The sequence below is a fragment of the Gymnodraco acuticeps genome, unplaced genomic scaffold (assembly GCF_902827175.1).
Source record: "Gymnodraco acuticeps unplaced genomic scaffold, fGymAcu1.1, whole genome shotgun sequence".
Lineage (NCBI taxonomy): Eukaryota > Metazoa > Chordata > Actinopteri > Perciformes > Bathydraconidae > Gymnodraco > Gymnodraco acuticeps.
In genome coordinates this window covers 2,295,684-2,323,528 of record NW_022990484.1, presented here as the reverse complement: position 1 = coordinate 2,323,528, position 27,845 = coordinate 2,295,684, and the positions used below count along the sequence as shown (strand labels likewise).

Here is a 27,845-nt window from a genome sequence, read left to right as displayed (position 1 = left end):
ATTACTCTTTGATAGATGGAGTTGGGGAGTACCACTTTAAGATTAGGGCGTATATGCGTATATGCGTATATGGCGTATATGCACTCTTTGGGAATCAGGAAATACGTGTATGTTTGCAGAAAGTCCCTCCTTTTAGTTTGGTTTAGTTTGACCACCATAGCGACAACGGCCGGCTGTCCAAAACATCAGCAGCAGCCCTCCGGTTAGTTTCTGTCCATCAATGGCCGATACTACCGCCAGTACGCGTAAGTTTGCAAGCTTTTTTCTCTTGTGTGGAGAAGTTGAAGCAGTGCTGCACAGGCAAAGCCGTCATATTTTACTCAGAATGGGTTTTATATATACAGTCTATGGTTTTTTCCAATTTAAAATAGTCTGAGTGTATTCAATTAACGTAACAAGGGCACCCGTGTGTTGCTGCCAATGCAAATGCTTCTTGAAAATCTGACCACTAACATTAGCATTCAAAGTTAAATCAAATTTCCTGAAAACTGTACAAAGTTACTGCGTGTAGCCCAAACTTCAAGATGTAATGGGGTCAGTGTGTAGGAAGATGTGGAAAAAGACAAATTGACAAACTGCCTAAAAATGCCACATTGAACAAAGCACATTATAAAGATATTTAATGACTTTAATGAACCTTTAAGGCATGATTATGTTGTTCCATTTATGTAGCATTATGGTGGTTTCATTTAAACACAGTTCAAGTGTTGCCTTATACACGAAATTACAATTTTTTTCTAAGATTATCATTTATCCAACAGATGTTTTATACAGGCTTTATTTCACCCTAACTTATAGTGTAGTTTTACTACTCATAAACCTGTAATTTCTGTGTACTAAACCTGTTAAACAAAAAAACCCTCCAAAAACAATTACATTGTTCAAAGTGCAAACTTAAAGGTCCCATGTCATGGCCATTTCTACTGATCATAATTCCATTGTTGAGGTCTACTAGAATAGATTTACATTGTGCAATTGTCCAAACTCACATTGGTTTCTCATACAGCATCTCTGTATAGTATGTGTATTCACTCTCTCTCCTACATGGCTTGTTGGAGCTCCTACCGACTGATTGGTCAGCTCGCCCACTCTGTTCTGATGAGTCCACCACCGTTACAGCGGAACATCAGTGATTATGTGTTACAATGGCATTAGCAACCAGAACATGACACCAGTAATGACAAACAGATGAGAATGCTGCGTGGGGTCTGGGTGCCATGTTGGCGGGACGTTGCGCGGCTCGCTGCTGTGAGGAGGGGACAGTGTGAGCTATATTACTGGTGTCGTTTCCTGGTTGCTGCGTGGGGACAGCGAGACAGCGAGACATTGCGAAACTCAGCCTGAACTCAGCCTGAGCACCATGGACGCGGGAAGGGGGGGGTGCTGAGGGGGCTGCAACCCATTTGCGAGGCTCCACTAGCACCCGCACCCCCAAACGCACTTACACTTATAGTGTAAGCGCGCCACAGTTTCACCGCTTCGAGGCTCCACCAGCACCCCCCCCCCCCCCCCCCAGCGTGTCAGCCACTGAGAGAGTGTGTGTGTGCTCCACGGATTGGGTATGGGCACGTCACTGTACCCAGGAAGAAAAAGAGAAATCTCCATAGAGGCGTTCTGGGGCAGCACAGACAGGTCTTTTCTGTGTTAGAGTTTTACTCGCTACAGGGTGTTCTTTGAGGGTTTGTGACTCTGCAGACCGTTTACATGCAGAAAAAGCTACATAACACACAAGGGGACGGGTAATAACCAGAAAAGCATGACATGGGACCTTTTAAATTACCTTAAGGGCCCCTAACCGAATGAACTTGCTAGTTTCAGTATGTGTTGTGTCCATCATATCAGTGCAGTTCAGTGATTTTCAATGCAGCAGTCAATACAGAATATGACGTTATATTTGATAATGTATTTGGTAACTGTACAAATATTGAATACCATTTTTATTACAGGACCTTGGTGTAGAATGAATCTACTTTTCATGTGAACTTCGTAACAGATGTTGACAGTGCACGTGCCTGTTTAAACCATTACTAGTACAAGAGATATTCAAAGTATTTATATGTCAGAGAAGAATACTGTATGTGTCTCTGCATCAACAAATGCTCAAGTCAGCAGTCTCTATTATTCCATATTGTGTCTTTTCCTAACCTTTAAAATTCCGGGCCTGTTTCAATTTTCCATGGAAAGTCCGCAGGAGTCTTTGACTTGCAAAAGGCCAAGGCTGAATTCTCGTGCTCATTCAATTAAACCCAGTTATCCAGCACGTAGGTTTAGTATTCAAAATACACTCAATGTGTGTGTGTGCTCTGTATACACAGTGTGAGCAAACTCTATTTTCCAGCTGTCTACTCCGCAGCATCATACACACCCTGAGTGTTTCTAAAAGTGATCTTGACACTCACAATGAGGCACATGTTGTATTTTAGGTCAGTGGTTCCCAACCTGGGTTCGGGACCCCCATAAAGGTCTAGAGAAAAAGGTTGCAAAAGGAATACAAAAGGGAATTAAAACAAACATTTCAAATCTGACCTGCGGCCCTCTGCTGCCTCTCGTCACCCCTACGGCCCTACCCCTCTCCCACTCCCACTATGTATCTCTATAATAAAAACCAAAACAAGAATTTTTTTTCAAAGAAACATTTCTCTCACACAAAATATATTTGTTTAGGCAACAAAAAAAAACGCTATACAAGTCTAATTTATTATTATTATTATTATTATTATTATTATTATTATTATTATTATTATTATTATTATTATTATTATTATTATTATTATTATTATTTTAAAGCAAAAGATTCCCCTACTTCTAACTTCCCAATTGTGATGATTAGCTGCTTTTCATTAGTTTTGTGAATCAAAGATGTCACCTCTGGCTTAAGGATGCTACACAATCAGATGCTGTTGGTACCTGTACATGTCGATAGATATGTAAATTGTAATCCCTGTACATTTTGCTGTATGATGTCCTTTTGTTGTTCTGTTGTTTATATTTGTATGTCTTCATGTGGAACCTACTGCTGCAGGTCTCCCTTGAAAAAGAGATCATTGATCTCAATGGGATTTCACCTGGATAAATAAAGGTTTTGAATTGAATTGATATTATTGACAACAAAAATTGTCTTCACTTTATCTGTTGCGAAAATAACCAGCAGATTACTCAATAATAAAGACAGTGTTACTAGCATCATGTGACCGTTTTGTAATGGAGACACCACTGACCTAATTCTCGATTGTTTATTTGAATACCTGCATGAAACTGCATCTCTGCTTTTAAAAAGGATGCAGTAAATATCTCATCCCTCAAGTTGAATTAGAATTTCTACTCACTGATCGGTCTCCAGTGTCCAGTTTAACAACTCTTCAAACAAGTGCACGCTTCCTAATATGCAGAGCTGTAGAAGTTCTTTGGAAAGATCTTTGGTTTAGCCATTAGCAGCTAGCACAAGAGGAATGTCGCCTAATGAGATCTTGGCTTCTCTCCCAGTTTCGAGAGAGGTTTCGTGTCGACTTCAGATCACTTAATAGACTAAATGGATAACGAACCATGAAAGACCGCTCCGTCATGTAATTTGAAAAGAGATGGGGTTAGTTTATGTCAGAGGGTCTCAGATTTGCATTCTTAGTTGCTCATGAGTTCCTGAATGGGAGGACATGGTAAGCCACAAAGAGCCTTGTAACCCATACATATTCAGTTCAGAGCAAAAGGCCACAAACTCTTTATGGGATTAACATTTGACTATCTTATATTTTTTTCAGCAGTTAATATTTAGTTGTTACAGCTTTTCAGTTACACCTTTTTAATTGACCAATAATTTTCTTTCCATGACAAGATAAGAATTAAGAGCCTTGTCTGGCCATATATGTTCACTTAGACTTATAGGGCATGGCAATATATTGATAATGTATCGATATTGTTAAATGAGACTGGATATTGTCTTGGTTTTTGGTTATTTTACAATATCATTGCTATATACTAAACGCCAAATTGATGTCATTTTCAAATTGTAATCATTTGCCCACTTAGACATTATATCCTCCTTACTGATGATTATGTATAAAAGATTGTGTTGTGTGCATCATTTTAATAAAAGGACCAATTGTCAACGCTACAACATTGTGCACTATGGCTTTCGGGTTAGTTGAAAAAGTTTTGTGGTATTTGATAAAGTCCCAATAACAAAGGCCATACTAAGACTCTTGAGATTTGGTTGAAGTCCTCAAAGTTTGACGTAGATAAAGTAGTTGGAAACGTTGATGTTGTTAACCAGCCAAACAGTGGTCAATGGGGAGGAAATCGAACCGTTTCCATTTCCGCTCTCTCTGACGAGTGAATGGAAGAGAATAATGCAGTTATATTTAGTTGAGGATCGGATTACTGACTGGAAGGAGCTGAGAGGTCGATGATAAAAGGGTCAAACTCTTGCAGCCATTTCTGATTTCCTGATCTTGTTAAGACGTGACCAAGAAGTGCAATTTGAAATGATCCGAAACTTCAAATGAAACAGGAATTAAGGTCAGGAAACACACACATGTGGTTCTATAGTGTCTGGAGGTCTTGTCTGCTAGTCTCAGCAGTAAGACACATCCTCTTTTCTGAGATGCCCTTTGGCTTTAGGCTGCGGGTCATTAGCTGTATCCACTGATACTGTAGCTAATGAGTGATGGTCTTGTGCAAAGAAAGAGCAGAAGTCATATACAGTTCTAGATTCAAATATCACAGCAGCCACCAGCAGTGTTGAAATTCACTTTGTCTTTATTAATAGCTAAAGCAGCTTACCATTTGTGCATCTAAAGGAATATAAAAAACAAAAACACAGGGAATAGTCAGGAGTCGTGCTCCGCTCTGACTAGAAGGCCAGGGAGAAGAAGTGTGTTTTTAGTGAGGATTTAAAAACCCCTAGTGTCTGGGCCGACCTCACATGGAGGGGCAGAGTGTTTCTGAACCTAGGGCCAGCTGCTGCGAAGGCTCGGTGCCCTCAGGCTTTGAGCCTGGTCTTGGGCACTATCAGTAACAGCTGGTCAGCCGACCTTAAAGCTCTGGCTGGGTTGTAGCGATGGAGGAGTTTGGCTATATAGGCAGGAGCCAGCCCATTTAGGGCTTTGAAAACAAATAAAAGGAGTTTAAAATCAATTCAGAACCGAATTGGAAGCCAGTGTAGTGAGGCCAGAATTGGGGTGATATGGTCACGCTTTTTATGGCCAGTCAGAAGACGTGCAGCTGCGTTTTGGACTAGCTGTAAGCGTTTAATTGAGGCCTGGTCCATACCCACATACAGAGCGTTGCAATAGTCCAGTCTTGAGGTTACGAAGGCATTAATAACCCTTTCTAGATCTTTAACATATAAATACGACTTGGTTTTGGCCAATAATCTTATTTTTTTTAAAAAGCAGGTCTTGACTACGGTGCTGACCTGCTTGTTGAATTTAAAAGTGCTACTAAAGGTCACTCCAAGGTTCATGACAGAGGGGAGGATGTTTTCATTGAGAGAGCCCAGAATATCAACCGGAGAGGCTGGAGGTTGGCGTCCAAAAAAGATGACCTCGATCTTGCTCTTGTTGAGGTTAAGGAAATGTTGGCTCAGCCAGGATTTTATCTCTGTTAAGCAGTCCATCAACTGCTGTAGTGAGTGGTTGACATTTGCTTTGAGAGGCAGACAGATCTGTACATCGTCGGCGTAGCAGTGGAAGGGAATATTATGTTTAGTGAGAATTGAACCAGGGCAGTATGTACAGTAAAAAGAGGATGGGGCCCAGGATAGAGCCTTGGGGAACCCCACAGGTAAGAGGGGCTTTTAGCAGAGGAGAAGGCACCTAGCTGCACTGAGAAGCTACGTTCTGTCAGGTAGGACCTGAACCATGCAAGGGCAGAGCCTGTGATGCCTGCGGACTGTTCAAGCCGTGACAACAGGATGCTATGGTCCACAGTGTCAAAGGCAGCAGTCAGGTCTAACAGCACCAGGACAGCTGGGCTACCTGAGTCGGCGGCTAGGAGCAGATCATTAAAAAGTTAAGATTAACAGAGAAATGTGCTCTGTTTTGGCTGCTTTGACTGCCGTCTGAGACATCTCCTGTGTCTGCAGATGTGTTTACGCCATGGTTTACGCTCATCCCCAATATGTGGATTTGACTCTCTGTAAACTAGTTAAAAGGTCTACCAAGATGCGAGGCTGATCAGATTTGACATGGCAAACCACTTGTGCAGTCAGAACCTTTGACTGTGTGACTTGTGATGTGAATTTCTCCGGCCGATGCTTGTATTAAATATCAGTGTTTGACATCAGAACTCCTGCTTGTCCTGTGTCTCCTTCATGAGTCGGTGACTCCCACTGCATTGCTACACAGAAGTTTCCTCCACAACCTCTAATTTACAGATCGGAGAAGCATTAAAAACATCAGAAAACTGTGAGGCAGTCAAGGGGTTAATCGAACGCAGACGACGCGCAGGGGCACGTGATTCGACTCCTGCAGAAGGGATCGAAGTTGTAAACAGAACCGGTAAATGGTCTGAGATATGCGTTGCTGCACAGATTTCATCCACAGAGACAGACAGTCCAAACGATAATACTAAATCTAAAGTGTGTCCTTTTTCGTGTGTTGGGCCAGCCACGCACTGAACGAGACCAAAATAATCAAGGAGATTTAAAAGGTCCTTAACATCAATTTGTGAAAGAGGCCGTGGCAGCAGAGACGTCGATAACCGGGTACAGGGTAAATCCTGACCTATTCTGCTGCGCTCAGCTGCAGAGGATGTGTGTGATGTATCAAGGATTTGATATTGTAGCAGGAAATACTTTTCTCCAGAGTGAGGAAGTGAAATAATATTGTTATCTCTTGTCAAACATATTTTCTTACTGCCAGAATCACTTCTCATATTTCATCCAAATGTCATGATGAACATGGTTGCTTTTCTTCTCCAGCTTATTTGTAGACCCTGTTATTTTGATTAATTATGAATAAACCTGACTAATGTGTTCATTTAATAGAAAGAGTCAAACTTCTCAACGACAGCAGTGTTTAGAGTTGTTAATACATTTCGATACCATCTTAGTCGATTAGCGAATTAATCGGTCGTTTTTTGTCTTGGTCTACTAAGATTACTTCTGTGGATTTGTGTTTTTTGAATACTTTTTCATGCTAAACAACTTGTTTCTATGATAGTTGTGAGCACATGTATGGGAAATATAATATTTTTAAAAGGTGCTTTTAATGATTATTTGTATTGAAATCAATGCATCCACAAAATCATCTCAAGTGTCAGTCAACTAAGAATTTCTGTAGTGAACGAACGACAACAAATAATCAAGCTAAAGTGCCAACATTCTTGATTCATGTTTTAAACATTTCTATAATTTGTTGGCATTAAAAAAGCTGGGTGTCTGCGTCACCTTGCTCTGATTTGCAGTTGCAGTCTGTGATTTGATTGTGACCTTCTGTTCTCGCTTCGATCTATTCTCAAATTATTGCAATTGAGTACATCCCTGGCACTGTATAAATCAACATAATGACCATGTGAATCCGTTCATGTGGGTGCGTGTTTCTCAGATATCTTTTGGCTGTCCCTGCGAGGACTTTCATCACGACACCAGCTGTTGCTAAGAGATTTTCATGACTCAACTCTAAATCCTCCTTAAGGACTCTATTCAAGCCTTTTAGTCTCTTTTCAATGCTTTTCAATGCAATCCGCTAATTGGCCTGTGGATGATTCTGAGTCATTTGGAGAGGGATGGGAGTGAGGCAGCCAGCTGGTGTAAAAGCTCCCAACAGTATAGGACACAGGACGGTCCATGAGCAGACAAAGGTCTTTATCAGTGTGTATTTATCGGGACAGCGGGACAAAGGGACAGCTCAGAGGCCTGTGTGCATCAGGAGGCCTGGTTAGGTATGCAAAAATACGCCACACACAGTGGTGGTACGTTTCAATACGCCATGAACATGTGATTAGATTCGACCTTCCATTTCTGTCTCTGTGTGTCTTTCTCTGACTCCTAATGTGTGTGTCTCTGTCTCACACACACCGCACAGGAAGTCAGACAAAGCCTGCAGTGTTTTAGGCTGGAATGCATCACGTGGTTTCCAACTGCAGGAACCAGGAGAGCGCTAGCCCATAGCTGAGCACAGGTCACCGTCTACTCTCTGACCTTTGACCTGATCCTGTGCCACGACATAAAGTGGAGCAAGAAATGAGTCCCAAACAAGGAAATCAGTCAGCTCCTTTAACAGTGCAACACACAAGATACTCAAGACAAAAAGGAAAGAATTATGTCAAATACACTGTAAAAATGCAGGAATAAGTACACAAAGTAATTATTAAAACGATATGATAAGATAAAACAAAGTAAATGACATATTGTACTGTTAAATAATGGTCTTAAGTTGAATTAAAAGTACAATATTTGGAATTCAGCATCCTCCCCAGCCATGTGGCACCTTGATGGGTCTAAAGTCCGGTGTATAGGGGGGTGGGCAGATGTGAGTGGGAGAGGATAGCTTGAGCTATAGTGGTAAACGTTATGGTCCTTTTGCTCTCTTAACTGCTGTCACTTACTATACAAATCGATAACCCTGCTGCAACCCTTATTGTTATGCTAAGGGTGCTCATTTCGGTTTCCCCCCTCCTGTATTGTGTTATATAAATGGTCTGCAGAGGCTAAAATCCCTGAGGGAGTTTCTCTCCCACACACTCCCCACCTGCTTGAAACGCCTCCATTGGTCTCCTTTGATTACCCCGTAATATAAAGACATCAATATGTAACACATGCGCTTCTATTGGCTAGCGCTCCTCCAACACATTGTACGTCATAATCTAAGGTCTAAGCAGTTGACCAATCACAGCAGAGCCGACAGCTAACCAATCAGAGCAGACTGGGCTCTGGTTCCAGACACAGGGTGAACAGAAAGGCTGCAGCACAGGCAGTATGAGAAAAACAAATCATTTTTTTAACCATTACAATTTAAATCAGGTGAGTCCTCAAAGCTGTAAAAGTGGCACAGCTTCCACCAAATCACACAGTTCGAGCTGTCGAGTCCAGAGACAGCAGCAGGTTGGATTGACCCATGAAGGGAACATGAAATCTGTCATTTTGCAGCTCAGAGCATTTAAATCCTCTCAGCTGCTCCGCCCAGAATGTGCCCTCAGACTCACTTTGGATATCAGGTTGCCATCAGGGGCGTTCCTTTGTTTTGTTCCATTGCATCACATTTGACCATGATCTCTCTTTCTTCCTTCAGATGCTCAGACTACAGCTTCTGCGACAGAAGACGGTGGAGAAGCGATGAATAACACGGAATACATCGCCTTCGTTCTTGTGCCTGTTTTCTTCCTCTTGGGCCTGTTGGGGGTGGTGATCTGCCACGTGTTGAAGAGCAAGGGCTACCGCTGCACCACTGAGGCCAATGATGGGGAGGAGTGTGAGGAGAAGGATCCTGAGCTGGGCGGAGGTAAGGGAGTCTGAATGAAGGGGGGAGGGAGATGAGGCAATGTGGACATATGACACTGTCTGACAGATTTATGTGTTTATTGCATCGCTGTGCACATTGTTTGCTTCTCGGACCATGCACTACGCATTTCAGTGGTTTTGTGTTAGAAAAGAAAGCCACCAATCAGATCTTGTTCTGGGTCTCTGGGTAGAATATCCTTCAACCAAGGTATTCTACATCCTTGATAGAATGCCCTGGTCGTTACACTGAATGAGAGCGTACGTTTGGACTGACAGTTTGATCAACCAATCATATATTGATTTGTAGCCAATGGGCGTATTCTTCCAGAGTTTCCCTCGGTTCCAGGTGCTCTAGAAGGCCCGCTAGTTAACTGGCTCGAGACAGAGGATCTAGATCAGGGGTTCTCAAAGTGCGGCCCGCGGGCCAATGGCGGCCCTCGGAAATGTTTCTGGCGGCCCGCGACAGTTAATGTGACACGCTGAAATACATGCGTTATATTTGAATCCTCCATGGTTCGTATCTAGTAAGAATTAGAATGGAATTTAAGAATGGTAAAACTGCGCCCCCTGGGCTGTCATTCCTAAATTATGAATGACAGCTTGTGAAAAGTTTGCTAGACTACTGGTTGCATGGCAACTAGGCATCTCGCGAGTTGCGGTAATTGGTTAGTACAATAAAGAAAGGATTTGTTTTGGAATTATTTTGTGTTCTGTTTTTTCTTGAGCGGCCCTCAATCCAATATTGGGTACCTAAATTGGCCCTCACTCATCAAAACTTTGAGAACCCCTGATCTAGATGAATGCGACGAAGCAATTCATGCAGTTTTATTGTTTTTAAAGTTGAAATGACAAGTGCAACAGGTGAAGATGAAGTTGTTGCGGAATTGCTGCCCGGTTGCAAAATTAAATAAGATTAGACTACGCTAATATCACATGAATGTTAATTAAATGTATATGATAATATTCCAGTGGTGGCGGTGTAGAGCTGTTTCAGACTTGTGCCATCCAGAAATTATATTAATCCAATGTCCAAAAAGTCAACATTAATTAAAAAATGTTTTATATTATTTTGTTTAACAAAATATTCTGCATGCACCGGTATTAACAGCGGTGTTGGAAGCAATCGGAAGCAATGTAATACATTACATTTATACAAAAACGATAACATCTATTTTGGCTACAACTCTACTTATTTAAAAAAGGGATTTGATTAAAGGACAATTTTAAGGTTCATACATTTTTCGCCTCGCCTCGTTCGTTGCTTTACAACAGAAGCAAATAAACATAACAATTCAAGTTCATCATTAACATATTCTCAATATCAACCCAAATCCTTTTCTCTTCAGTCACACGATTTAATGCTGTCGCGTTTAAATGGAAAAAAAATGCAGAAGAAGCAAATTATTTTCAGTGGTTTTCCGAATTACTCATTGGTCTGCGTGATTTCCATCTTCCTGTCATGTGATGGTGAAATTCAAGGTTAGCAATATCACAGTAACATCACTGGATGCTCCCACCTTCCCCCCAGGACTCACAGGCTGGTTCCACATGCCTGAATCCTGAATCTCATGAGTTTTGTGTGCCAGGTACTGAATGTGCAGAGGGATGTTGATATGCCGTCTGTCTTTGGGAAAACTAGTAGAAAATGACATAATACTAGAAACCTATGTATGTCAATAAAAGGAGTAGTGGTTCGTTTTACACACCATCATTTAAAGGTCACCTATTATGCAAAATCCACCTTTTCATGTATTTTCTACATCAACATGTGTCCCCTAAGTAAAGAGACTCTGAAAGTTTCAGGAAAAAAGATTCTCTCTCTTTTTGTCCTGATCCACTTATAGAAAAACCTCTCTGAAAATGAGCTGGTCAGATTTCGGCCACTTTATGATGTCATAACGATGTTTTGGCTCGTTTAACCATTAGCCAATCAGCAACCAAGGTAACGTTTATGCCTGAAAACCATGTGTAATCACAGTTCAGAAACCCTATTAACATTTACAGTAAGTCATCATCACCATCTCTTACTCCATTGTCTTGTTGATTCTTATCTAAACCCAGTTCCTCTATTGCGTCTGCCTTTTCAAGGAGTGGAGGCCGGTAGTAACCAGGAAGACGTTTTGGCATTCTCATCACTCATGCTCTGACTCAACACTGGGGTGTGTTGAGCAGCGAGGCGAGGCAAAGACATTCCCTGCACAGCGCTAATTTAATTTCCCTTGAAATCTGCGGATCATTCTTAATAGCGATGACAACTGTGTTTGAGATGAGTTTTCCCGCTCATCCACACGGAGAGAGGGAATGTTAGCACTCTGCCTTTTCCCACCATGGGTTATAAATCACAGGCATGAGATTGTTATGGAAAGAAGGAAGTGCTTACATCATGCTTTCCAGATTTGTTCCTGTCCGTGCGTAATGCCTTTTTTTTACTCATCTGTTATTGTACTACAGACCTGCACATCTCTCCTCCTGGCATCAACATGGGGAACATAATGTCCCATGTTGACCAAAAGCCTAAACCGCCCTTGAATTATGTTGATTTTGACCTCAAGTGTATTGAAATAGGATAAATGTAAAGACACGCCCAACCCTTTCTCTCTCATACGTCGCAACAAAAGAGTATGGAAAAAAAACAAAACATCTGAAAACATTGCTTGTGTCATTCAGTACACCCGGTCTCCTTGTTACGTAAGGATCGGGTTTCCCCTATTCATTCTCGGCCTCTTTTTCTCAGTCGTAAGCAGCCAGAAGACTCGCATAAATCTGTGTAACATTATCATGTTGAGATAACAACAGGAAGTGGTCAACAGGAAGTTGTAGGAAGTGCCTCACGGGGGAGTGTGCTGCAGGGATTTTCTGTTTCTGTTGAGTCAGTCAGGACTGCACATTTAAAGGATATGAGTGTATGGTGATCACTGGCTGAGTAGACTGATGTTGACCTAATAAAATAGCACTATTTGTCCCCTTTTGATACAATGCATTCACTAGTGACAATATCCCAATTGTATCTATAAGAATGTGTGTGTTTATGTGTTGATTAGCTCCCCCCAAGTGGCCCCTTATTGCAAGTTTAGGACTACAAAAATCCCATATTATATTGATGCTAGGCAACTAGGCAAGATCCTGCTAACATATCACAATATTTAAATGATATATATTATTGCGATTTTTTTAATCTGGGTTATAGACAAACACAAGCTCTGACTTATATCTGCACTGACTACTGTGGGACTAATTATTTGTTTAGTGTTCAGTATAATGGTGAACGCTGGAAAGAGTTCTCTTGCTTTCTTTTTACTTCAACAAGCAATTGGTTGTATTTAAGTGACTACTGACAGCAGCCCAAAGGCAGACCTTAGCTCACTTGTTTATTTATCTCATACCATCATGCAGCATAGTTTCCATTTTAAATGATGAACTGCATTCCTGCTCCAGTGAAACAGTCCAGCCTTTGGGAGTACAGTCAAGTTGTAATACTAACAAGGGCTCTTGAATTCTGATTTATGGGTGTCATGTTAAGCATTTACCATTTTTAAAGGGGCCTTAAGCTACGCCGGAGGGTCTGCCTCTCAAAACACTTGATTGGCTATACGGTTTGTTTAACTGTACTGCACTCGGAAATATGCTGCCTAAATATGTATGACTTCCTTTTTACATGCTGCTTGAGGATACTGTTATTTCAAATGCTTATTAAATACATTATAATTCAAGTATTTCTAATTTGATGTGGTGTATTTTTCTGCTTTCCCTCCAGACATGAATGACACCCTCAGTGAAAACAACGACACAGTGGGGCAGATTGTCCACTACATCATGAAAAATGAAGGTATGTGTCCAACAACAAACACTAAATAAATCCCTTTTGCCACTTGTATGAACCTGGCTGTAGATAACACATTGTGTGTGTGTGTGTGTGTGTGTGTGTGTGTGTGTGTGGTAGTGTGTGAGTGTGTGAGTGTTGTGTGTGTGTGTGTGTGTGTGTGTGTGTGTGTGTGTGTGTGTGTGTGTGTGTGTGTGTGTGTGTGTGTGTGTGTGTGTGTGTGTGTGTGTGTGTGTGTGTGTGTGTGTGTGTGTGTGTGTGTGTGTGTGTGTGTGTGTGTGTGTGTGTGTGTGTGTGTGTGTGTGTGGTGTGTGTGTGTGTGTGTGTGTGTGTGTGTGTGTGTGTGTGTGTGTGTGTGTGTGTGTGTGTGTGTGTGTGTGTGTGTGTGTGTGTGTGTGTGTGTGTGTGTGTGTGTGTGTGTGTGTGTGTGTGTGTGTGTGTGTGTGTGTGTGTGTGTGTGTGTGTGTGTGTGTGTGTGTGTGTGTGTGTGTGTGTGTGTGTGTGTGTGTGTGTGTGCAGTGTGCGAAAAAGTACACGTCCCACCGTCCGGGACGTGCTATTTACAATATCGGACAAGTAGATCATTCAATTGACTTGTCCGGCGGACAAGTGACGGTTTTCGCCCTCATTTATTGACAAATTATTGATACATTCCGTTTACAAAAGGCAGAACTCTTTCGCAAATTGTACGTGTCCGCCATTGTTCGTTTATAAATGTTAGTTTCGGTTCTGCTTGTCGATTCATAAGGAAATGCATCTCGCCGCTTTCTGTACAGTTAGACGGGAGCGCGGTGGGACGTGTAGCACAGTGGCCGGGTTGGGAAGCAAAACTCGGTTCCGAGTAGGAACAAATAACAATTGTCCGGTACCGGGATTAATAAGAGTTGTGAGGACAGGAGGCGAGGCCGAGCCCCGCGGACCGCAGCTCTCTCTCTCTATGCTCCGTATCAGCTGATCGCTGCACGGTGCATCTCTCTCTCTCTCCTCTCTCTCTCGCTCTCTCTCTCTCTCTCTCGCGCCTCGGTCTTCTCGCTAGCTCAGCTCTCTGCTCTCCTCTCCTCTCTCGTCTCGTCTCTCTCTCTCTCTCATCCTCTCTGCTCGTCTCATCTCTCTCTCTCTCTCTCTCTCTCTCTACACACAGCGGATCCGCTGCCTGTTTCTTATGTTCTTTCTCTAACATGTAATGAAGGTTATTAAGCGTTTTAGCTCCTATGTTGTTAATATTGACCACCATTTCCTTTATGAAGTGAAGCAGCCTCCCTGTCTGTGTCCTCGCGCTGTCCTCACATCCCCGGACCCCCAGACTCGGAGGAGCAGGGATGTCAGTATTGTTTATGAAGCAGGGTATAGAAAGTACATTATTGAAATGAAAATACTATTTATTTACTTTTACAAACAGTGAGCAGCTGGGCAGCTGCAGCATGTGTATTGCAGGACATGTGTAAGCGTGCAAGCGTCTTTGAGTTGTAGAAAAGCGCTAGGCCTATAGGCTATACATCTAATGTATTATTATTATTATTAGGTTATGTCCTATGTGTTGGACATGTGTGGTTGGACTCTGTCTCACAGGCAGGTTGCAGTGTAACATCAGAGGAGACTGGGCTAATTGTACATTCTCAAACTGCACCACTTAGAACTATACTAAACAATGCAGAGATTATTTTTATATAATTGTATTCAATAACTGTAAGAGATTAAACAGTATGAAGTGATTTGTAAATAGGAATACAGATTTGACTTAATGTTTTCATAAATATATTTTTCTCCCAGTTTGACTTATTTTTACCCTCTCAAAGAACCGGAATCGAGAACCAAAAATAACCGGAATCGAAAAGCAGAACCGGAATCGTTAAAATCCAAACGATACCCAACCCTATGTGTGATGCAGTAAAATCTCACCGCTCACTTACGTTAGCGGTGTCGTAAAAACCGTGGGAAAATGTAAAATACGATGACGAAGAAGAAGATTCCAGTGGCCCCAATTTTTGTCCATTCTGGACAAGTGAAAAATGTATTCGGACAAGTAAATTGCCAAACTCACTTGTCCATGGACAAGTACTCTCGAAACACTTTTTCTCACACTGGTGTGTGTGTGTGTGTGATTCATAGGAATTTCAAGGGAAATGAATAATGACTGTGGTTAAAGAGGCCCTTTTATGCTTTTTGGGGTTTTCCCGTTCCTGTAATATGTTATATAGGTTTTTTGTGCATGTAAATGGTCTGCAATAGCTTAAATCCCAAAGGCTAAAACGCCTCGATCGTAGTCCTTTGTTTACTTCCTTAACATAGGGACATCACAAGTAACATTCACGCTTCTATTGGCTAGCGCTCTGACGAATTATAACAGATCCGGCAAGCTAACCAATCGGATCGGCTATGAGAGAAAACAAGAGCTTTTTGAACATTAAAGCATGTAAACATGTCACAGTAGAGGCACAACATACGATGAGACCTTAAAATGAGCATAATAAGGCCCCTTTGACTATCAGGAACGTCACTGTTTTCCATTGAATTCCCACGATGTCTAAGCTGCTATTTGATGGCATGATTCCTCTAAATTTCCCTGAGGTGAAACATGAAGGCGAATTCATAATAACTCTTCAATGCAAGTTATTGTAGTTCTTTGTTCAGCTGAGTTTACAAGTGGCGACAGGAAAGATAAGGATCAATGCTAGTATTTTGTCCGCTTCATAATGAACACATGCCTTACTGGCAGTGCAGATTACACCGGTTCTATTGAAACAGCTGTTAGTAGGTACTAGGTAGGCACCTTGCTGATGGATACTTTAGTGAAAGAGAGGAACTGCTGTTTCAGGTAAACAATGCTTTTGTTGAAAAAGGAACAGAGAAACAGTTTGTTTTGTTATCAGATGTCCTGCAGGTTCAAGCATTAGATTAATTTGTATTACTTTATTCAATCGCTTTTCAATGTTTTTGGATAAAACGAGACAATGAGTATGTCATCGTAGGCTTTTGGAGACACTGATTCACTTTTTCTGACATTTTATAGAGCGAAAACCTTTTGATTAAAGAAAATAACGAGTCAAAAGATTTATTTAAATGAAAATAATAGTTAGTTTCAGCCCTAGAGATGAACTTAAGCCTGAATATGTGACATCAGGTGATCTCGGACTGGGTCTTTTGGCTGTGCAGAAAAAGCGTTTTTCTTTCCAGAGTTGATACAGTCTGTGGTTCAGAGGCAGACAGCATTGTAAGGAGTGGGAGACAATTACACTGTAAACGTTTATACTGCGACTTTATCCCTGCCACACCTGTTTAGGATACGTGGTGTAGTGCAACACCCTTTTCCAACCATTCACGCCCCTTCACTCTGTGTAGCATGTTTTTCCATATAAACAATACATTAAAAGATGTTGAAGGTGTTTTAAAGTGTTTAGTTCTTGGTATCATAAACCATTGTAAAAATATGTCTTCATAGGAGAAACTATATACATTAATAAACATTTCTGCTCTAAACATTTTTGAAAAATATTATATAAACAATTCATCATTATTACATTATGTATTTTCTGTTAAAGGTGATTTTTATTTTGTTATTCCCCCAAAAAACAATTATGCTGTTTCAGTTTAAATGTCTTCTTTAATTTATAAAAAAGTTACATAGACGTCAATTTAATTAACCGTAATGCACATGTTGAGCTAAAACGATTTAGCTGAATATGTTTTAAACTACAAGAACTACCATCCATCTTTCATCCTATCCAGCTGACTAGCCTACTTTGAGACACTTGAAGGCAGCATTGTGCTGTTCTGGTGTTAGACCATCATTACCTTGTGTTGATTTGAACTCCTCGCTGCTTTCATCAGGACAGTGTTTGAAGACCTGTCCGTCAGCTGCGAGTGACGCACCGTCACATCGTCACTCCGCATGACATGGTTAAAAATAACTACAACGAAAATAGTCCTGATGCTAATATAGTAAACATCTATTAAACCGGTCAACATTCGACCTAGAAAATGATCGATGGCAATCATTATCTGGAACACAGGAAGTGACTCTCAGCAGCAGCAGTTTGTGTATAAATAAATATAAGGAGAAGTCTGTATGGGAGCAGTAGTCGTCTCTATGGCTGAGCGAAGGCTGCCATCTACAGATAACTTCAGAGTAAAGGCCTCACAGTGCTGCTGCTTGTTTTCATTGGATGTCCATGTAGCATTATTACAATAAAAACCGCAAATAAAATCCCCCTAAAGAATAAAGTACATCTCCCTTTTTGCCTTTTTGTAATTCCCTCAATAGATGGAGGGATATATTTTGTGATTTTACTTTTTGTAGCTGATGAAAAAACGCAATAGATTTAAAAACGTTAACAATTTTCTGCAGTGAACGTTTAATGTAGTTTGCTAAATCTGCATTTGGCCAGGTTTCTGTTTGAATAATTTAAATAACTAAATGTGTCCAGAAATATATGGCACGTTAAAAATAGTTGTTCTATTTTCTTGTTCTAAAACAAAAAGAAAAGGTCAAAGTGTTCCTGTGTGATTGTGTCGGTTTTGTCTGTTTAGTTGCGACTGACAAGAGGCCTCTTTAAATAATTATTACATATCCCACATTATTGATTAAAGTCTGATTGGCGCACAAGAACTTGTGAAAATGCCTTTTTGCAATTAAGCCCTGTCTATACCAAACCAGTGAGAAAAGCAATGACAAAAATACTAAAGTATCTCATGTGAAAAAAACTGTGTTTAATCACAGTTAACTGATTCTCACGGCTGGTAATGAATCAAAACTGCTACCTGGTCTTACATTTAGTCACTCAGTTACACAGGTCTTGAAGCCTTGTACCAATAAAATGACACTTGCAAGTCTGTAATACTTCAAGGCTAAACATATGTAGCAGCTACCAAGGATGTAGAAAACCCCTGCGGTGCTAGATTCCTGAGGATGATCCAGGGTGACCAGGAGGACAGAGGTTTCTTCATATGAAATCATAACTTAAAAATACCCCCGTCTACCAACATGAGTCATGTCTGTGTCTCTGTACCGCTCATCCTAAGGTCTGCAGAACCCCCTTTATCCGTGTGCTCAAGGGGAAGTCAGTGAATGCATCACAGCCAGGCCTTAGGGAATCCTGTCTCAGGGAGGAAATTATGTAAATCCATATTTGAGTTGATGCTGCTTCGCCTGAAGTTGGTTAGACTTATTGTTCATGTGCACTGTAAGGACATTTCCTTAGGCCGAATTACTGACCATTAACCAGAAGAGTTTCTTGTTGCGTTGATAAAGGTTTTTTCTGATCTGTTAAATTCCTCTGAGATCATTGTGCTTATTTCATTTGCAATTTAATTGTGTTAGAGTTTATCTGCTATCTTTCAATAAGCGCTTTGCTTTTGAAGTCACTGGAGCGTTTTCTGCACTAATCCCCAACAGTGTTTTTATCTCCCCCCCCCCCCTCTCTCCTTTGTTCTAACCGTGTCTGTTTTCTTCTTCAGCAAACTCAGACGCGCTGAAAGCCATGGTTCATGAAACCAGCATCGACTCTGATGGGTGAGTGTTTAACTGTTGAGTATTACCCATCTCCACCAGCAGATGGCACCATAAGCCTCTCTGTTAGCCTGTTGGTGCCGAAAAGCGAGAGTGGCCCGAGCAGGAAGTGACTGATAGCCAATCAGGCCACATTCTCTCTGATACCTTTCCAGATTGGCAAGGTTTGATTTAGAGCAAACAGCTGGGGTATTTCCCCCATGTGACTGCGCCCCATATATCAGTGTTTTTGGATTATTAAAGAGCACAGTTGTTGGCTTGTTTACTTTTTTGAATTTTTGGCCAGACTGTGACTCAACTTAGAAAAGTAAGTGTAGGGGTAAGAAGCTTTACACTCGAGGCTTTATCATTAAAAAAGACCAAATATATTTTGGTTCCAGCTTCTAAAATAAAATATGTTGTTAATTACAAATCTTTGGCAATAAGACTGTTGGTCAGACAAAACAAGCAGTTTACTTTTGATACATCTTTGCAACATTGAATCTTTTTGGGATATTTTAGAGAACAAAATATGAACTTAAAGGTCCCCTATTATGCTCTTTTTCATCAATATATTATAGTTCTCAGTTATATACAAAACATGTCTCTGAAGTGTTTGGCTCGAAACACCAAACAGATCATGCATTGCACAGGTTTTTATATAAATGGATCAGGACAAAAAGAGAGCGAATCTTTTTTCACGAAACGTTCAGAATCTCTTTCCACATGTTGATGTAGAAAATACATGAACAAGTGGATTTTGCACAATAGGTGACCTTTAATATTTGAAGATGAATTGGTGGAGAATTACATTTCCCCACATGTAGTTTTGAGAGGAAGAGAAAAATACATATCTTTTTAAACCTTTCCAAAACCAAAAATGCATTTAGACATCGTTAGATATGCACATCGTGAGAACCGAAAGTAAGCTAACGTGCATTAGCGACGTTTTATCAGTTAGTTCCAGCCCTAACAGGAATCTAAAGTCCAGCATCCTTTACCAGCATAACATCTATCTGCCTCCGAAATGATTTCCCTCCAATTTTGATATTCACATCTATATTCAAAGGCCTCCTGCTAGCCATTTGGATACCAGCCCCCCCCCCTTCATAAGAGCAGGAGCTGACGGTACGAGCCCAGATTAGACGTCTTCACTTTCCTCAGCGCTGAGATAAGGAGAGAGGGAGACGGGCTGATGGGACCGATTGGAGGAGTAGGGCCCGTGACAGAGGAGGAGTGTTAGTAAATCGAGTTAGCGGAGTATGTTTCCTTCTCTCTGTCTCTCCTCCTGTCATCTTCCCGCTGTCGTGGAAGGAATGGAAAGAGATAAAGAGACATTACGGGTTGGTTTTTAGTACTGCACCGGTTTAGGTATCGCTCTCTGTCCCTCTTTCTCTTCCTGTTGCTCCTCTTCCTCCGAAGTCAGGTTGGGCAGAGTGCCAGAGGATCACTTAGAGATGCTGGAATAAGGGGGGTATCGGCGGGGGTAATGTATGGGACACTTAACGGGGGGAGAGAGAGACAGGCAGAAAAGAAGAGGAAGGAGAGTGACTGTAGTGTGTCCAGGCCTCGCTATCTGCCGCTCCAGATTCGGTGCTTAACCTCCCCTCGCCACCCGTCCGTCAGCTGATCTCCACCCTGTCCTGCGTTTACCCCCCCCTCATGATTCATACCTCAGGAATCCTCACCTTGAGCGTCATGCATATTTTTTCATACCTTTTTGCTTCTCACATTCATGTCACACATTGTTTACACCACTGGTTCCCCACCTTTAAAGCAAATCGATGTCTCCTTGTGCTCTCCCATCTAACAGTTCTTATTTCTCTGGATTTATTTCACCCTCGTTTTGTTTTATGGAGTAAAAAATCCTGTGCCGCCTTAAAAAAAATCAGTAAAAGATTAGAGAAGAAGCAAAAACCGAAATATTATTCTCCTTTTCTATCATGTGTATATTCGAATTGAACTTGCAACTCATGTGGGGTTTGACGTTATTGCAATTCACATTATTATTATTCTTCTAATAAACACCAACGCTAGGTTGAAGTACTTATTTTTTTTATTTATTCTACTAAAATCGTACAAAAACGTATAATTCATACACACAAATTAACAAAATTAGTAGAAGCGGGAGGGCTGAAGCATAGCTTATGGGGAGTAGCCCTCCCGCGCATCATCATTAGCATCAATATAATAATGGCATTTATTTAGTCAAAAACGTATAGAAATTAAGGAGTACAAAGAAATAAAGAAAACTAATGAAAACTGGAAAAAAAGAAAAATTAAGTTAGGGCAAGAAAAAAGTAAATGCATATATAAATAATACTGGGAATATCCAATATGTGTTAGCTGGAGTAATCTGCAAATATAATTGTTTTTACTTTAGTTTTGAATTGTTGATGACTAGTAATACTTGAAATGTCCATTCCACGTTCTAACTCCGATTATGGATACGCTGTGTGATTTGATGGTTGTTCTACAGGGCTTGCTAAACAACCAGTTAGGATGCCTGGTTGGGTATTTCCTGACTGTGGTTTGGAACTGCTTTTGAATGTTAGTAGGCATTAATGAAGAATGTAATGGAGCTACTGTGACTAAACTCCACAAAATGCCACTACTGGAACGACTTGACCTTATATGTTGTTAAGATAAAAATGGAGGAACCAGGAACCAAATTGAGTTGATTTAAGCTCAGATGGCAACAAAACTTCCCGCTCTCCAGTTTGCCCCACACATTTGCATTGCTGAGCGTCACACATTTGTCAAACACAAACACAGCAACATGTGCGTGACCTTACGGGGGAAATTAGGAAGTACTTTCTGCCGTTGTGTGGTGAAAAGCCTCCAAAAAGATGTAGCAACACAATACATCCCATGGTTCTGTAATGTCATTTTCTGATGTCCATGTACTGTATACACATTTAGGAGATACACATATTAATGCATCAATAGTACGAGATTCTCAAACAGTAATTATTGCTTTAATTGTGTTTTCATGCCACTTTTACTTCAATAATAATTTGATTGCAAGCCTTTCAATTGCAGTGCAGCATTTCTACTTTGTGTTATCACTATTTTGACTGAAGTAAAAGTTCTAAGTACTTCTCACACCACTTAGTATCACTATTTTTCTTTTTTCTTACATTAAAAGTACATTTCTCTCGTGCCTTATTAAGGAGACTTTCCCTTCGTCCCTCGACACACGTTCTGAAAACACTGTGTATTCCCCTTTTGTGTGTGAACAATGTGAGGAGCTGCTCTCCAGGGTCATGAAGCATGCACACAGTGTTCCTCTCACCAAAGCAGACGCTGTGTGGAGATCAAACGAACACCTAATCCGCCTTTTATTAGGCTTTGTGTGCACACGTCTAGATCAACACTGAAAGTGGAGAGAAGCGTGTCAGATTGACCTCTTTTTCCAGCTCCTCCTGATCAGGTGTCTCAGAGAAACTCCATTATTGCTTTTTAAATCATTCTCAAAGACTGGTCAGTGTTTGTTTGAAGACATAAGATATGAATGTGTCACAAAGGACACGCTGCAGAGTTAATTGAGCTACAATTCATTCCTGTAAACGGAAACATAGCACTGGATGTAGGTCAGATGTTCGTCTGTGCAAGGTCTCACTTTTGACTGGAACCCCCCCCCCCCTCCTAATTTTCATTTTTTTCCATCTTAATATGTTGCATGGTGCTTAAACAATCTGCTGACCTATAAAATATGTCTAGTTTTCCCCTTTTGTTGCATATTAACTGCTCTGGGACTGATTTAAATTATGTTTTATTCTGCGCCGCTTCCAATTATAGTCATCAGCATCATCTTGATTACACACGTCATAATTAAAGTGCAACTGTGTACTGTAATGTATCATTTATCATAATAATTGGGTCATTACTGTAGTTTAATCACCCCTAAACCCTCTCTTAATCACTAAATTCTCTGTTTTCCAGTCCTCCGCTCACCCCAACCTCTCCCGGCACCCCCCCGCTGACCCCCATATCCCCGGGTGCCCCCCCAGGAGCCCCCAAGCACACCTGCAGCCACCTGCACACCATCGGGGGCCTGGGGGGCCACAAGAACATCTGCAACCGCTGCAGCCAGAAGAAGTGGCCGCTGATGAGGAGGCTGTCGGCGAGGAGGCCGGAGCAGCGGCGCATCCAATCAGGAGAGGTCACGGTGCTCGCTGTGGGCAGGTGGGCAGGTGTGTGTGTGTGTGTGTGTCTTGTCAGAGAGGCAGGAAGTGGAAGGGGGGGGGGTTGTCTTGCTGCTTTTAGATGAGTTACGATGAATTTCTTCGGACGGTGGGGTTGTTTTGCAAGTAGTTACATGCTAGTGTGAGTGGGGATGCATTCATATGTGTTGACAACTATTTTTCATTAACTTATTTTATGTATTAAATTATTAAAAGAAAATGCTTTACTGAATACACATGAGCACAGTTTTAGTTCACACACTAGCCATCAAACATTAAACCCTAAAAGTCCACACTTAATTACACCAACTATCATTCCTGTGCACTTTGACCCCAGACCAGCCACGTGGAACATGTGGACAGTCAGGAGGAACCCTGGGAAAATAGATGCGGCAGGTTCAGCCTGGGTTATGTTTTTGAGAAGCCTCAGTGGTTAACCTATGTTGTGGAGCTGCACCATGGCAACAAGGCCAACAGGACCTTTCTCCCAAAACAGACTGATAGCAGAACATAAATGTGTGATGTACACAGTGCATCAGGTGAGAGTGGAGCATCTTGTTGTTGACAGATTTGAAACTTACCTACTTTTTTACCTTATTTTGATGAAAATGAAAAATGAAAAGCCTGTTTCGCCAGTTCTTAATGTGATGTGGTGGGAGGATGTTTGCGTTAGCAGTGACTTCATTCAGCAGAAGGGAAATAACAGGAAACCGAAAGAAACGGGAGGCATGGACTTGGCCTCTAATAATAAAAACTACTATATAATATGGCTATGAGATGTAGAAAATCAAATCTTACAATATTTTCTTTGTTCAGACTCATCAGTAATGTGGATATAATGACTTGGAGGCTAAAGAAACAATACAAATGTACATCTCTTTACTGTCGTGCCACCTTTAAAACTAGGAAAATACAATACTTGTGCCATATAGTGATATTACAATATCCAAAATCTGGCAATAGGGAGTTTTTCCCCCAATAAATATTGGCTTTTTTCAATGATTTAAAAAATGTTTCCAGTGTTTGAAATGGGTTTAAGAAACTGCTCTCTCATAGTAAGATACAGTTATCAAACTGTGTCTCAGATTTATTAAATTTAAAGGAACATTTGTGAGTCCACCAGTGAACCGGGAAAGCCTCCTCCCGCTGCGATGGATCGGGATGCAGAGCGGTTTGCTTTTCGTTTATGCCACCGAGATTAATGGGTCAGCATGACCTGGATACGAATATTCATTTGCAGATTTAATTAAAGCTTTGGAGTGTGTGTGTGTGTGTGAGTGAACAGGTGCATTTGAGTGGGTGGGAGGATGATAGAGGAGTAGAGCGGAGGTCACAGCGAGTGTAATTGTGTGTGTTATTAGCAAAGTGTGGAAACCAGCTGTGGCACAAATGAGAATAGCCGATCCCCGCTGAGTTTATCCATTAAAGGACCTTTTTCTGTTTGTTATTTATGTTTCCTTTTATGAATATACAACAAATCCACTTCCTCGAGGTTATATATTTTTTTTTTAACACTTTTTTTTGGACCGTTTTCATTATAAAGAAAAATCCTACAGAATATAATTTAGCAGTCAGATACATACAGTAGATACAACAGTGCACATTTCAACCAGACGGCCAAAAAGCGGATCAAATATACCCCCCCCCCCACCCCCACCCCAGCATGAAAGAAAACAACTAAATAAAAAGTTTAAAAAACCGAGTAAATTAGATCAGTATTCTCATAATAGACACAAAACAAACAAACAACAAGCAAAAAGAGGTTTTATTTGATTTTGACCTAGAAAAAATGAGTCTTTGTACATTTGTTCCAGCGGTTCCTCTTAATGAGCCGACTCTGCAGAACGTACTTCTCATTTCCCCAAACGTCAAAAAAACCATTCAAAACCTTTCTCCTTCCTGTCTCCTCTCAGGTTCCGGGTGACGAAGTGTGAAAAGCCGGCCCGGGAGAGACGGACGCTGCTGATCACGGACTCCAACGGGAGCGTTCCTCCGTCTCCAACGGAGGCGGAGCCTAGGAGCCGGACGACCTCCGAGTCCCAGCAGGTGTGTGTTCTGGGAAACTTCCCCTTCTCTCTCTGTGTCTCCCTGTGTCTTCCATGGAGCTCTACCCCAGTGTTGCTCATGTAGGCAGAGTTATTCCTGTACGTTGCTTCTCTGTGCTCTCTTGGTGATGTGAGAAGCTCTTGGTGACATTCTGGGATAAATCGTCACACAACAACAACTTTTTGAAATATAGTTTAAATGGGTCAGAGCGGCAACTAAATGCTTTCTCAATTATCTTTTAATCAGCTGATTTAAATAGTCCATAAAATGCCAGAAACTATTGTGAAATATACTATAGCTCAATGTGAATTCCTTAAATGTGTTTTCCTCAGACAAAACTCTCCAACAATCAGTTTACTATCATTAAAGAAAAAGAAATGCAGCAAATCCTCACATTTGAAGTGGCTGGAACTAGGAAATTATTATTTTATTTACCTGAAAAACATGAATCAATTATCAATCAAATGTCCTTTTCTGTTGGCCTACCAAATCGATTAATGGTTGTATTGTATGGGCTCCTAAAATCAGAAAGAGAGCATTTTAAAGAATCACTGAAAATCAAACCGCATCAATAATAAGCCTCTCTGTTTGCACTTTACATCACAGGAACTTCTCAAGGTGATCATGAACAGCTTTGCTTCATTTTCCTCAGTGACTATAAAGCGTTCATAAGAGCGTGAGGAGGAGTTGTGTCTTCCTGTTGACGCAGATATCGAACAACAATGAAAATGTCCTTGTGGAGGATTTATTTTCAGGTTATTTTAAACACTCCAAACAGAAAAACAAACAGATGAGGCTCCCATTGCTTATATATCCTCAGTGTTAGTCATCAGATTTACTGCTTTACTTATATTCACGTTTAATGTTCATACAAAGCGTTTTGGCTGGAGGTTAATGACCCTATTTTATAGATAACACTATTATTATTATATATCAAATACAGTAGAGAATGCTATGATGCTTACAGCTACAGTTGCAACACTTTTAATGCTAGGCTTTTATTGTGAAAGGAAAACATATCTACAGTTGGTTAACGTAGGAAAGTCTTTTTTCTCAAACCATATTTAGACGCTTTCTTTATTTTATGAGTTTTGGAACATGGCTTCGACAAATATATTCAAATGACATGTTTAACGAAGCTCGAACAATTTGGACAACGAAACATCTACGAGAAAGCACAAAGCTTTGTTGTTCAGCAAGACAGGAATTAGCTTTTGTTTTTTTCTCTACATTTTCTGAAATGAAAGCTTGGAAATATGAGAGTCTAGAGTCTGTTTGGACTCAGCAACCTTGACTTTCATTTGTTCTTGGGTGGAGAAACATAACACTCTTGTTCTATCGATAGTACCAATGCAAAGAATCCAATCACAGCTTTAAAACACATTTCACATCCGTGTTTGTCTCGTTCCATGCTCTCAGCTCACATATTGACTCTTAGCTTTCCCGTATTGACTGTGGGAGAAAGAAAACCGGCCTTCAGCCCAGGAAAGTAAACAAACCTGATGGCAGAACACGCCTAATCTGAAAATTATTCATGATTATTATCCGTATTAAACCCCCTCGTATTACCGTCTACAGGAGGAGAAGGGCGACGACGACGACATGGACAAAGAGAACCGATAGCAGGATTCAGTGGAGGAAGAACATCAGGTCCAAACCCTAAAAAAGAACAATAAATCATCAGCGCTGGGGGGGGGGCAAGTGGACCAGGGAGTCCCCCACATCCCCATCCCCCACATTCCTGCTCCATGGGGGGCAAAAGAGCTGATGATGGTGGACACAGTGGCAAGAGTGGCCCCATTTTACAAGGAGAAAAGGGGGTAAGGTGTGTCTATGTGTGATACACTTTCCTCTTAAAAAAGATTTCAAAAATAGTGCCTTGCGCAAGAGCGTCAAAGCAGGGCGGCTGCTTAATGTCAAGGGACCCTGAATGAGGGCTTTCCCGATGAACTAAGGTGACTCAATACGCCGATCATGTGTGTTCTTATGTTGTTGTAAGTGGAGGAAAAGAACGGATAAGCCCAAAGAAACAGATACAGCCATTCCAAGACCTAACTACGGGTCGCCATTCTCAAACAGGAAGTAGGAATGACTTCTGATAGCATCACAGGAACAGGAAGTAGCAGGTGTGAACATGACGTGCCTTATCTTCCACTCTACTACTAAAGAAGAAAGTGAAGTATTCTGTGTTGAACAACAAATTAGCTTTATCCAACATGGCTGCCTTCTTGGTGTTTTTTTCTTAAAGGGACAGCGTGTGTTTACGTTACCAAAAAACCTAAAGTCTGTATACTCAGGCAGGTCACTTTCGATTTTCCATTTGTAATTTTTTGAATGTGTCCGAGAGCTATTACTCAAGATTTAAACCCACCTCCATTGTTTTTTTTATCAGCTCATCAAGTTGTCTATGCTAACGTGTTAGCGACTGAGTGCCTGTTTACAGCATACATTGAGAAACATTAGCATTCATGTCCCCCTCAGGAAGTCCAGCACTTTCTTTTAGCTTGGATTTGGTCTCGACAATACCAGGAATAGTTTCTGCATTATGGTAAATGTAGGATTAAGTCTTTGCTAGCTAAATCCACAAAAGATACCAAAGTTAAGTAAATCTCGGCCTTTCTGTTTTATCAAACTTTTTTAAAACATGAGTTCTTTATGGAAGTACGATATGACATTAATAGAGAAGCCCTTTTTGACCCAACAATATTATTTTCACAGATGATCAAAAAGTATAATTTTAAGAATGCTTGTCCTTTCATTGTGTCATTTAAAAAGATATATTTATACATGTTGTTATTCATATTTTGGGACAGTTTGCTGTGTTTTTATCTTTGTATAAGGAAGAAAATAAAGACGACTAATACATATCAA

At 40.9% G+C, this 27,845-nt stretch overlaps 1 protein-coding gene across 1 annotated transcript; it reads left to right on the top strand.

The window, feature by feature from the left end:
* Window positions 1–37: 37 nt before the first annotated feature.
* On the top strand, window positions 38–27,845 carry rell1 (RELT like 1). The gene is made up of 7 exons (XM_034226250.1): window positions 38–245; window positions 9,228–9,437; window positions 13,191–13,262; window positions 18,711–18,765; window positions 22,687–22,929; window positions 24,842–24,974; window positions 26,553–27,845. The coding sequence occupies exons 1-7, from the start codon at window positions 221–223 to the stop codon at window positions 26,595–26,597; spliced, it is 783 nt and encodes a 260-aa protein (XP_034082141.1). The 5' UTR covers window positions 38–220; the 3' UTR covers window positions 26,598–27,845.